Genomic DNA, 13,902 nt, shown 5'->3' on the forward strand with positions numbered 1-13,902 from the left:
TCAGAGGAACAGTGAAAGGGCTTCCGAGCGGAACTGTTTATTAGGCGGACCTGCACCCAAAAGAACTGTGTCACTCAGCGGCGGCGCAGCAACAAGCGTGCTCGATGGTCGCCGAACAGAATGCATCCTGTTCTCGGCCGCACTCAGTTTGACGCTGTCAAGGAGCCACCCAGATAAGGCGCCAATGCAACTACAAGAATGCGGAACAATGTGGAAGTAGTTGTGCGTGGCAGCGATCATTAGAGATGCATCTGGTCACATCTAGCGTCACAAACAAAATGGTAAAGCCGTGCGCTGGTGGTTTTAAGCGTAAACAAAAAGAATGTACATAGATTAGCGCCAATATTTCATTATTCATATCAATACATTGCCGTAGAGCACGCACCGATCTAGAACACCGTGTGTATGTAGATTTTTCACGTCTTATGAAATGATTATAATATGAACATACTCGACCACGCATCTCAATTACAAAAAGCGGCGCTGATGACCGGTGACAAAAACGTTAGGTTATATACTCCTTACTCAACTTGCTGGTAGGTCGAACACCTGTTATACAGAGGGCAAACGCCTAATATTACGCATGCAGTTCCATAAGAAGCAGGAAGCCGAGTTCCTTCCTGAAATCAGTTTAGAAGTAGGGCTCACAGCTTCCATGAGTAGTTATCCCAAGTGTGAGAATATGCCTCTAGATGTAAGAATATACATAACAAAGACAAATCCCGTGCGTGAAAGTTTTTACAAAAACCAATGTTTTTACAAAAACCAATGTCATGCCTTCACGCTATGCGTCATAACAACTGACGATAAACTTGCCATCGCAATTTCTCCTTTGCCCTCGTGCAGCGTTTTCAGCTCGATGTAATCAAATAGAATATCCGAATAGATTTTACCTCTTCTCATCACTCTAAACGGAGCTCCAATCAACGCACCAGTGCTAATATCAAAAGCTGGAGGGGGTTATCACAGCCTGCTATTCGGTTTATGTCTGAAGGCGTAACTCAAGCTCTGGCTGTGGAATCCCAAGGCTGTAACTGCTGCCCGCCAGAGCTACCACAGGAAACATGTCCGCAAGCAGGACTAACTGGCTGAAATCGGAAGTAAAATACACGCTTTTCATAGTAATTCTAGAAATACAATTCTCCGCCGTGAAATTAGCGTTGCTTAGAGCAGAAAGTGCTCGAAAACCTCACCTCAAAAGAGACGGCTCTTTCGTTGCAAACACAACAGCCACAATGCCTTAAAGATTTTCGGTTTGAGGAAGGAAAAGTAAGTGATTACCAGAACTGAATCGTCCTCACCTGCCAGTCATCAGAGCGCATGCACACAAGCACACGTTAGACTGGGCATCCTGATCATATATTTCAACTCAAATGGCGCAGTCTTAACATTGGTCAACATCAGGTGAACGTGGCAGAGCAGAATAAAAGTTTAAGTGGCCAGATAATGAACGGTAGTGTGTTTCTATACAATGCGCATACAGAATGGGACAAACGCAGGCAGAAGCATTGTGTACCAGTTCCTATCTAGCATCACATAAACTTCCTTGCAGTGTCGCAATGTAAAGGTGAAAACAACTGACATATATAAAGTAGCACTTTATTATCAATACCAGCCCTTTCAATTCCTGGAAAGGGGGAAACATTCTAAACCCAAAGAACGATGTACTAAATAGGGCATCTGGCTGTAGGCCCGTAATATGTATGTATTAATTACTGCAAGCCTAATACTTTGATCCCTTGCATGACTCATTATAACAAAAAAACGCATACGACAAATCTCCAGGTCGGCTGTAATCATCCACAGTCTAAACAGGTAGTCGTAAATGTGAGTTTATTCCCCTAATATTTAAATTCTTTAGCCTTGTACTCGCCTTTAAAACCGGAAATTTTATTTTTCCTGTTAAGCTTATCTGTCCTCAACACCCTGCGGAGATTTCATTTCAGTATGGCGCAGTGTTCTCTTCATCAAGCAACAGTATCAGCAGTAGCAAGCAACAGTAGCTAATAGGAACATGCAGAAATCCTCTAAAATACCGTGTAAGCCGGCTTCGACACGGAATTATAAGTGCAGACGGTCCGTTTCACGAGCGCCTCAAAGTAGCCTCCTAATAGAATTCTACCATGGCCATAAACACGTGGCTCCAGTATGTGTATCTGTGACTTCTCTGCAGTGCTCTCCACAGTGTGTACTACGAGCAACTGCAAGGAGAGCCGATTGTTTCCTGAAGACGGTCTGTGCGACTTCGTCTTCTGCGTTTCGCTGTACTTCAAGAACCCCACCAACGAATTTGGCGTGTCGGCCCAAAACGAGGTTTCTCGGCAGCCTTTCCTCGACCAGGCCCGAGCTGCTAATCACACTCGTTACGGAATGTCCATCGATCTCAGGTCTGTCTACAAGCAACGTAAAGCTATTCTGCTGCTGAATGGCTAACAGCTGGAAAACCACTTAGGACGTTAGCTTGCAGCTTGCTCTAGATATTCCCTATAGGTTCATGAAAGAAGTTTTTTTTTATTGCGATAGCAATATTAGCACCGGTTTTAGCCCTACGCGTCGGGGCGGCCGCGAGGCACGTTTGACCTTGAAGAGCGGCGCGAGGCGCTGCCCTCGCCGCGCTCTCGCCAGCTACGGAGTGTGGAGAGGAGGCTGCAGAACGAAGGGGGGGGGGGGGTGTAAGATGCGTTCGCTCGCTTGCCGGCTCCATGAGGCTACGTCGGCTTGCCGAAGCCAGGGAACGACAACAGGCTTCGGAGACAGATGAAGAACGCGAACAGCGCCTTGCTAAGCGGCGCGTTCAAGACGCTGCTAGACGGGCCCACCGCGCCTCTATCGAAACCGAATCGTCTACAACCGGTGATGATCCCGAATGGAACGCTATCGATGCTTACGCAACTTACCAGGTTTAACCGAAGCTAAAGCTTAGCAACTTTTCTCAGACTTTGTCTAGATTGGTAACGACGTATGGCGGAGACCACGAGGAAAACCGCATTCCCCTGCGCGACCGTCCCAACGGCGCTAGAAAAACAAAACGCTTATCACACGCAGGCCAATTATTAAGACAAATTACTTTAACCAACTTTGATTAAAAATCGGTTCGTATATAGATTTAATAAATGCCCTGCGGTTGTCCTGCTATGTAACGTTTTCTGCCTAGCTACGCTGCAGTACTCGCCTGTAGTCTGACGATGGAGCATTGTCAATTTTTTTCTTTGAATGTCTCTTTTGTTCAGCATGGCTCAAACATTGAGCAGCGCCCTCGCCACTACGATAGGCATTGAAGACTATGAAAGTTACTGGAGCGTCAAAATTTTCGACTGGGGTTTCTTGACCGTCCATGAGTTCGAGGCATGGAGGCACACCCAACTCATTGTGGACGCGATGAAAGTTCTAAAGGTCAGTGCTTCCTATCGAATGCTGTGACCGGCAAGAGTGCTGTGCCCTTTGTGATGCTACGGAGCGTATATCGCAACTATGCGTGGTGATTTATATTATTCATAAGTGTATAATGCAGCTACACCTCGTAGCAAGGCATGATGAAGAGTAGTGAGCATAAGTTATGCGCATGCTTCAGGCATGTCGCACTGCGCTTTCTACTTTTGCTTAAAGGGGTTTAGCGCAGCATACAGCTAGAATGAACTGTCTTAATTCTCAATTTCGTGCACCGTTGCGGACAGCTTGTCACGCTTTTGAGTTCAAGAATGCAGCCCATTACCGTCAGCTATCATTTTATCAGCCACACTTCTACTTAGCTATCAGCTGATGATTTCAAATTTACAAGTTCTCTTTTCAGCAAAGTGCATTTGGGTTAGCGGAGCACAGAGCGATGGTTATGGCGAAAAAATTAACAACCTTACGATCTTCGGCAGGTCAGGTTTTCTCCAGAAAACATTCCTTCATTATCACACAAGAAATAACATGTCTTGTGACATGCAAGTTTTTAGCTTGTGTTATTTCGCGGTTAAAAAGATCGCAAATATTTTACATAAGGTAATGCATTCCATAAAGGGCAGTTTTAGGACAGGAATGAGGCAGGCTGAAAACTTTTGTGAAAACGTTTCTGCCCTTTCGACGTCTGCAGGAGAAAATTTCTACTTCTTGGTTCGTAAGATGATCTTTAAATAGTCGGTGGAATCATCTGGAATGCGAAAAAAGGGAGTTCTTTGAGGAAATATTAAAGATGACCTCATCGCTGTTTCTTTTTTTTCTGAGAGCTTTAGTACGTTTTAACTCTAGATCGGGAACAGTGTTGCGTAACGTTGATTTTAACCTTGAGATTAAAGGCCTAATGCAGTTTTAAGTCGTTCATTTGCCAGTACTAGATATTGTCCTTTAAAAAAAATAAAGTTCACTATTTCCATTTAGAACTCAGTGCACATGGTTGAATTTTCGGTCAGCATATTCACATAGTCAAAGGAAATAGCTCGTAAGTAATTTTTTCTTCATTAGTCAGCTTTAATTACTTTTAATGCTAAACTCCTCTATTTCCTGTAATTTCTCCAGGTGCAGCTAATGCCGGAAAAAAATTTATTGTTCCTAGCACGAATAATTCAATTTTGTTTTGATCTTTAGCTATTGCGAGTAATCATTAGTTTTTATAACTCGCTAGTTATTGGCCTTTAATGAATAATATCCTACCAATGACTCCCCATAGCAATTATTCTCTATGCGTTTTAAGACACGCGAATTTTTTTTATGTGATTATCAGTACCTTGATAAGAAAGGCTATTTTAACTGGCCAGTTCATTTAGGCTGACATAGAGCCGGAACACGTTCAGGTTATTAATCCATAGAATTCACTGACGCAGGACTGTGGTAGAGCGCATCAGCTCAGGAACGCTCTCATCTCTTTTGTATATCGCTTCTTAGGGTTCTGATTCTCCTAAATGTCTAAGTACTACGGCAAATTGCATCCTGCACTGAAGAGATTGTTCAGTCTCTAGACGAAACGCGAATGTCACCGAATAAAAAGCTTTTCAGGCCGCGTGTCTTTGTTTCTGTAAACTGTAGAACCCGCTGAGTTCGTACTGTTCACGTTGCTACCCGCCTGAGGAGTGGCACCGCGCTAGACTGTGAATTAGTATAGATCTGATTACACTCTGAAAGGGTGATGTAGACTACCTGAGCGTTGCCTAAGTCGGATTCAACACCTCTACATTCGAGTACTGTGCTCAACGCGTACTTTCTGTGCCGTCTTCTACTCTTCTGTCCTGTCATAAAAGTCGTACCTTGTCTAAGCCGAAGGTACAGGATGCTAATATTGTTTAGGTTTCCTCTGAATACTTTTTTAAAGCAACCGGCTCTTTCTATGACCTCATTTTCAATCGAAGTCATTGTGAGTAGTTTCTTAAATAGACCACCATCGCGACTGCGCACACGCATTGTGGACGGAAACAACTGTTTTGTTTTTTGACGTTCCTTGTCCTCGACCTCGCTAAACTTACACTTGATCTCACAGTAAGTATGAGTCCTACAATTGGTAAATGTGGCCGTAACGTATAAGATGTTCCGTTTGTGTTTATGTATTGTGAGCCTGGATTTGTACGGAGCCAGGCACACATGTTCAAGCTGGTAAAATCTTTCATCAGAAATAATGCCAAATCTGTGCGTCCAGTTTCTGAGGAGTAAAAGTGCGCTTTCGTACGCTGGGAACCCCATGACTGGATTTCTAAACTAAACTGTTCAGTACCGGGAAAAGCAAACATGCAAAATAATATTTTCTGCTTATCGCCCTGCTTTCCTTGATCCTCAAATCCGACTGAAATATATGTCTTGTGTGGAGAGTAATTCGGTGTCCTTCCCTCAAATTTATTTTTACAGCAATAAAGATTTGTCAGCTGTTGAACCACTTTATACGACTTACAATTTGCCGCTAAGTTTTCGTGCTCATTACAGAATATATAATTTTTCTGTGGCGAAAGTTGCATCATTTCGGGAACGCTTTCCCTTACCGAAAATGAAAGCAGAACTCGGTCATCGAAGTAAGCATAGTATACGAACATTTCTGGAATTAAGTAGCTTCCCTGGCACATTTTTCAGTGCTAGAAGCACAGACCACAGCACTGCCATTTCAGGCATCTTTCGTAAAGTTTATTTAAAGGTGCTATGCTTGATCTAAACGCCCTTAAACTCAGCTAAGCCTTTTGTAAATCTTATGCTTTGCCAAACTGGCACGAAGTTTTTTATAAGTACGGCAAATACTGACTGCTATTGGCGAGACATACACATGCCGCATGTAAAAACAAACAGATTCTCCATCAGAACTATGAAAATAAAGATGCAAAGCAAAAACATGCTTCGAGGGTAATATCCGGGATCCTGCCATTGTGCTAACTGAAACGCAACCGCATGCAGTCAGCTCGAAGTCGAACGCTGCGTTGCTATTCCTGACGAACAATATCTCGTAATGACAACTGAAGAAGCTATCCTGTGCATTAAGCCTTATTGTTAAGTTTGAAACAATATAATTCAGCACTTCTTTCTTCATATAAAGTTACCAGGCACTAAATGTCTTTCAGACAAATTTAAGGCAGACTATCGATGTCTTTTTTAAGGTTGTGTCCAAGTTCACTTCTTTTCAAATACTTGGAATTCCGGCTTATTTCACTGCGTTATTGAAGCTCATCTCATTGCTCTAGAAGTAGAAATTTTGTCTGATTGCAGCAAAAAAGAGACTGAAACTGACCAAAAGCTGCAATCTCACGTTCTTACTCTTTCTTGACGCATTACTCTCCAAACTATTGTCATTACTGGAATACATTACTTTTTCAAGAATATGGGCGATTTTTTCCCCGATATATAAAAGCGTTGAACCGATTTTCAGCTGCGTTCAATAAAAAATTCACATTCAATAACTCAAATAATTTTCAGGTTCCACAAAACATTAATTTTCTATCCGTGAGGCCCCATATAAGTGATTGTGAACAATTGCAAAGGCGACGTTTTCAACACTATGTGTTAAACTATTTTTTCCAATGAAAGCACCGTCTCTTGCGTAACTGAGTACCATTCCTTCGTGTCGACGAATTCTCCGATCACATACAAAAATTTAATTCAAAACAAAATGTCATGAGACCTTTATTACCATTCTTATCCGAACACACCCATAAATTATGTTCTGGGCCAACATATGCTTAGGCGGTTGTAATGAAGTCCTCAAAGATGTTTGACATCACACGGTCACCTTAGAATGATCAATAGCACTCATTCTTTTGATTCAACATGCGCGATATCAGTTCAGATTTTGTGTGGAATACCAGCGGGAAGTTATTCCTGTATTTTGTTCGATTAATCCTTACCAAGCGGTTTCTACGTAGGACACTTTCTTAAAGCCTAATTCAATATGATGTACATGCCGTTAATATTTTTGCACCTGCGATCTAAGCGTGCACAATTCATAGTTATTTATAGTGCGTAGAGTTATGTTTTTCTGCTTTGGTATTGTTCGGCTGGTGTGAAGTTTCACATTTGAGCACCTTTTAATGAACACTGCCACTGCAACAATGTCAAAAATGATAGGCTTGTCGGAAGAGGCATTATAAACTTCCCCAGCGTTATACAGGGACTGGTGTCGAAAACGAACGTGCATGACCTTTCAGCCAAGAATCAGTCACACAAACGCATACTGATGTCTCTCTTCCGTGGATTAAATGTTCTTAAGCGTTGATTTTCTGGTTTCTGATGAATTCAGTGACAAAAAACACCGAAAGGGGATGTTTTAGAATCATGTTTCGTTAATTTCAGCGTTAGACAACGGCTTTATAACTCCCCCATTTCGCCACTCTGAGCTCATAAGAAAAACATTTCTTATGCCGTGATTCTGTGCAGCTTCAAAATGTAGGATACATTTAACCAAACTGCCAAAAAATCTTGATGGGATCAGGATGGTGGTGCTTAAAATTTAGGGAGAATGAAGGTCCTAACAGGTTTCTGTTTTTCAAAAATAACATTGTAATTGTTGAAACTAGGCATGCAGGTGCAGCATAAAATATCGGTTTCAAGTTTCATTTAGATTTAAAATGCCTCGCTAGAAGGAAATATTGGAAAATATTTTCCCAATTATGCCATTTCAAAGGGGCCTTCATGATTATTTCTCAGCTAATAAAATCTTTTTTCTTGATGTGTAGACGTTCCCAAAGGTAAACCGCATATTCTAAATGTTTGTTTTTTCCTTTAAACATGTTAGATGAGCAATTAGGTCAAGAATGGGCCATTTCCTGGCACACTATTCTTTCTTTTCAAATTTGTTATTTATTGATTATGAACAAAGATTATAGGCTTTTTGATGCCTTTGTATGCGCAACGGGCAGTTAAAAAGGTCTGCATTTTTCTAAACGTTTTTAACTGAGAAATTACCTTAACGTTTAGTAAGAAACGAAGTAATTTGAAAACGTTATTTTCACTTATATTTCCTTCCAGGTCAGGTATTTGAAATCTAGCTGCATATTATAAATCAGCATTATGTAATATGCCCGCATGCCGCGTTTCTCTCAGATAAGTTGGTTACTAAGCTAATAGTTTTAAGACTTTCATTCCCCCTAAGTAAATCCATTTAAACGTGGAAAGCTAGTGGAGATGGGCAATAGACCCCTTCTCATTAATCTCTATGTTCACCGCTGCTGGGCCTGAGTTCTCTGCATTAAAAAGAAGTGTGTGCCGTGCACCGACCCAACATTTGGCATCTACTTATCACCTAAAAAGGGAATTTAACACAATTCTTTGTTTGGTCAACATGCATGGAACTGCCGCCTTCCGTTTATATTCCCCCATTCCCTTGACTTCGTTTGTCACCTCCATAGAAGGAAGTGGTAAGACATGAAGTTTCAAATTAGTCGTGTCCGCTTGTATGAGTTATGCGTGGTTAGATGCGCGAGAACGGATTAAATTGAAATTCGTAGTAAAGGCACGTATACCCAGCTCCTGTTATAAAGGAGACACATCATGCGAGTTCAACCAATGTTTCCTCGATAAGCATGACTCAAAAGCAAACTTTACTTTTTTCTAAAGAGTTTATTACAGTTTGGAAAACTAATGAGCTATAGATATTATTGTTCGATGAAAAAGTAAATCAGCGAATTCTAGTATGAAACTGAATGCGCGTTTTCGTTTTCAATGTTCAGAAAAAGAAAATCGAAAACCAATTGCGTAATGAAGAGATATTTTTCTAATTGTTGATGGAATATGTCCTTTAAGAAAAATTTCACCCGTTCATTTTTGATGACAGAAAATGCACGAACATGGAGCCTCGAAACGCAGTGAAAAAGTTTACACATTCCTTGGAATCTACTTCACAACGGACCTCTGCGAGATGGTGGCGGACCACATAAGGTGATTGTCATTTCAGCGCACTATTCATATCCTCAATCGACGGTGAGATGCCGTTGTAAGCATTCATTTGCTGCGTCAAATTCATAAACACCACCGTATGCGCGTTACTGAAAAGCGTTTACGTGCGCCTCTGCATACCGCACTTTGAAAGAGCCGTAAAGAAGAGTGCTAAGAAAAGGGTACGACCTCAACTACGGACTGCATGACGAGTGCTAAACATCTCAGAGGCGATAGTTTTTTCAACAAAAATAAATTACAATAAAAAGAAAACGAAAACTGGACATATTTTGGTTACAATTCCCCTGACCCATGCGAACGGGTTTCTTTTTTTTGTTTCTAAATAAAATTAGGATTATTAGCGTTGTAATTATCTGTCTACGGTAGCAGCTAGAAAAAGAGCCGTTACTTTCTAAACAAATCATTGAAGTACGTTATTGAAGGGCGATGACGACGCACAGAACCACTAAAGAACGTGCCAGCAGGTCATCTAGCTCCTCACTTGCCTGAAATCATTTTTGAAGCAACCCTGCATGTCTCCTCTGTTCTCGAAATTTGTCAGAAAACGCACTGTCAAGAGGTAGTCGCAGCGACTAACATTCAAAAAATAGGCCGGCATGCGTCATTAACCTTTAGTGACCATAGTTTCTACATAATACCATGCATTTCCAGGAGGAATGTGCTAGAGGAAATGAATGGAACTCATCTTTCTTCAATTTTTCTTCTACTGTAAAAAAAAAAGAACAGTTGCACATTGAACCGCCTTATGCTACCTAGAACACAAAATCAGGCAACATAGATTCTGTGTGCTCTCTATAAGTCACACTCATGTCATTATACTTGAAATATATATGACAGCGTCTAACAAATAATAGCAATCTCTGGAAACATCTGAAAGGTCTCATTTTTAGTACTCCTCAATTGTGCACAGCTCTTAATTCACTCTTGTACATGTATTTTGCCCTCAACATAAAGATTCTCGCGTCCCTGAAGCATCTAGTTCGTGTCTGTTATATCATCCAATTATTTACACCTAACTAGTTTTCCAGCCAACCATCGGTTTCCTTTGATATCTTACCGCCTGCCTCACAGGACAACCTTCATCCCGACTGGCATCATCGCCCTGGGTCACATATCGTACATGGACAGAAACAGGTCCGACTGCATAATTATGCCACCCACAAACTTCAAAGATCCACGCGTCTACAGCCCAAGCGTCCGCTACGGACACTCCATCGTAAGTAGCGACCGCAGTAGAAGTTAATTCGAGCAACGTCCTAGTTTTATAAAGTTCTTCATTTCCAAGGCAGCAGCTAATCTCAGGCATTTTTTTATAAATGTTACCATAACTGATAAAATTATATCTAAAGTTTGGGCCACTTTGTTCGCCCTTGAATCAGACGAGCCCTTTATTGATGTGCTGAGTTTGTACGTAGAACTTCGTGTTTACATACCCCTTCCTCAAGAAGGAGTAGTAATTAAAGATTCACGATTAGCGGTTTGCGAGAACTCGATTTCCATGGCGCGTCCCGAAGGAAAACATTTTTTTTATGCCAGGAAGTTAGATTTAAATTTAACTTATGAGGATGCCATAAGTAAAGGCTGTGATATAAAATCGGATTGTCAGGTTTTATAGATGTAAGTTTAAGTTGGCAGGAAGCCGTAAGCGATGTCTCGGGTATAACATCGAGCTTGCCAGGTTCTTTAGCCAGCGAGCAAATATCAATAGTTCAGCTTATGTGCAGTGTAAACATATGTCCTTCTGGCAGGGGCAGCGAACTCAAACCTGCGTGCTTCCTGTTCCGAGCAATGCTTCGGAGACTTCAATAGAACGAGAACGCCAATGCAGCGACCTATGACATGATCAAAGTGCGAAGCGGGTTGTTCGGTTTGCAATGCATGACGTCATAGCGGGTTCCAGGGCAGTGCGGCTAGCGCGTGCACGTTCTGCTCAACCCACTGCATCTTTTCAGTCTCTCTCCACCCGATTACGTGCCACGTTTGTGAGGCTCACCCGCGTTCGAACCTGGAGAAATTGAAAATTGGTTTTTGAGGAAAGGAAATTGCGCAGTAATTGTCTCACATCTCAGTAGACCTCTGAACGGCGCCGTAAAGGAAGGGAGGAAGGTGGTAGTGGAAGAAAAGAAAAATAGGTGCCGTAGCGTAAGGCTGCGGAAGAATTCGAGATCACTGTGGTAACCCGTACTGGAGTAAAGCGAAAGCAAAGACGCCTCCTCAATTCAAGTTGCTTGTTTGTTTTTAATCGGTTCTTGAATTACGCTCTTCATTCAAAATTAATTCATTGTAATTCACCTCAACTCACAATTATTCACAGTTAATTCTCTTTGTTTCACCCTTAATTCACCGTAATGCACCAATAATTCATATTTTAATCACATTAACTCGCCATAGTTCATAATTAAATCCCCCCCTCCAAGTTAAGTTCTGATCTGTGCCACTCTGCGTGGGCGCACCACCTGACAAAACACTTCTGGTGTTGAGACTGGTGCAGTGGGCCCGTTTCGACACCGGAAGTTTTTTATGAGCGTTAGTTCTTACTACTTATGTTTGTCAAGACGCGTCTATGTCCAGTGAAGGTCAATTGACCAAAACAGCAACCACGTGACCACACCATATCACATACAAACAGTGGGCTCGTGGCGCCTGAACCCACACCTTGACATTCGATCCGTTATATATGTGCTAGTATGGTGGCCATCAAAGTGGGACTATCCCCGGGACCACCGTTTGCATAAAATTTGGGGGCCGCCTGATTGATGCAGAATGTTCGAAGTGGTGTCAAATGACTAGGCATGTTCCTGAGGATAAAATCTCTAATTGAGATAGAGCCCGAAATATCTGTGGGATTCGCAACGACGACCTTTCCGCTCCGAAACCATACAATACTTATGACCTTCAGACGGCCATGACGGCCGTCTGAAGATCAATTTGTCGTGTTGTGATGCTAACATTTATAAAATTTAGGAATACATATAACAAGGAAATATACCGTATATAGCGATGGTGGCTGGTAAATTTCAATTGTGCAAAATCTATGAGATAGACGTCCCTGCTTGTGTTTTGAAAGAGACGTTTCCGGAAATGAAACATCCTCGGATAGTTGGATTTATTCTTGTCCACGTTTGCTGAGCACCGAATCTAAACACTTGAATCTCCCGTACCTAACACTCTTAGGTCGAACACTGCGGCAGTGTTGGCAGAGGATTTTTTGTCAGGTGGCGCCCGTACACAGAGTGGCACGGGTAGGAACTTGAACGGGAGGTTTGGTTTGGTTTAGGGGCGTGTAACGTCCCAAAACGACCCAGGCTATGAGAGACTCCGTAGTGAAGGGCTCCTGAAATTTTGACCACCTGGGGTTCCTTAACGTGCACTGACATCACACAGTACAAGGGCCTCTAGAATTTCGCCTCCATCGAAATTCGACCTCCACGGCCGGGGTGGAAACCGCATCTTTCGGGGCAGCAGCCGAGTGCTATAAACACTGAGCCACCGCTGCGGGGAGGTTTTTTTTTTGAATTTTTTCTTTATTTATTCTCAGAAACAGTACACAAACTGTTGTTTGGACCCATAGCCTTTACGGCTAGTGAGGGTCCAAATACAAAACAAGTACAATATTACTGCAGACCGTGTAAAATAAAAAAACTTCAAGATTAACACGCACAATTGAATTCATTCCTGCATTTCCATGAAAATTAAGTAGTGTTTTAAAGATGCCGAAAAGTTATTTTTAATTTAACTTCATTCGGGATTTCATTCCACACATGGGCTCCGCTGTATTCTAGGAGTCTCCGGTCGTACATATTGTAACAAGGTGGTAAATTAAATAGATTGTTGGTTGCAGCTCTTGTTTGTTTCATTGGTAATCTAAATAAACTAAGGGGCAGGGGGTTGTTAGATTTTATTACATTGTTTACTATTTCAGCTATCTTCAGTTTATATGCCATTGATAGGGGTAAGATACGAAGCTGCTGAAAGAGTGGCCTGCTGGGGTATGTATTATTTGAACAAGTTATCATACGAATAGCTCGTTTTTGAAGGCGAGAAACAGGATCTAGGTATGTTTTATATGTACCACCCCATGCTTCCAGGCAATAAGATAATTGACTGTGCACAAAGGCGAAATACAGAATGCGTAGAATTGGAAGATCAAAGCAGTCTTTGGCCTTTAGTAAAACATGACAACCATAGGCTAATTTGGAGCAAATATTATTAATTTGTTCTTTCCAGTGCATATCAGACGCGAACAGGACACCAAGATACTTGTATTGAGGCACCCTCAGCAGAGTCGTGTTGTCGATAGTTAGAGATATATGTTCGTAGTTCATGTTCTTCCTGCGCGAGTGAAACTCGGTGTACTTTATTTTCTCAGTGTTAAGGGTTAGCCGATTACTTTTAAACCACTGCGAAACTTCACTAAGCTCTTCATTAATTATACATTTAAGTGTCTCTAAATTTTCCCCTGTAAAATGTAATGCAGTGTCATCGGCATATATTACAGCTTTTGAATATTTCAGCATTGATGGAAGGTCATTAATATACAGGGAAAAGAATAGCGGCCCA

At 41.8% G+C, this 13,902-nt stretch overlaps 1 protein-coding gene across 1 annotated transcript in view; it reads left to right on the plus strand.

Moving 5' to 3' along the window:
- The window catches only part of LOC149333505 (uncharacterized), a 76,815-nt gene that overhangs the window by 42,425 nt on the left and 20,488 nt on the right, over positions 1-13,902 (plus strand). Inside the window, exons 4-7 of the mRNA XM_089557739.1 lie at positions 2,186-2,387; positions 3,231-3,393; positions 9,221-9,324; positions 10,414-10,558. Of these exons, the coding sequence (XP_089413865.1) occupies positions 2,186-2,387; positions 3,231-3,393; positions 9,221-9,324; positions 10,414-10,558 (614 nt within the window). The remainder of the gene's footprint in view (positions 1-2,185; positions 2,388-3,230; positions 3,394-9,220; positions 9,325-10,413; positions 10,559-13,902) is intronic.

The sequence above is a fragment of the Amblyomma mixtum genome, chromosome 8 (genome assembly GCF_055824585.1).
Source record: "Amblyomma mixtum isolate Tamu chromosome 8, ASM5582458v1, whole genome shotgun sequence".
NCBI classification, from domain to species: domain Eukaryota; kingdom Metazoa; phylum Arthropoda; class Arachnida; order Ixodida; family Ixodidae; genus Amblyomma; species Amblyomma mixtum.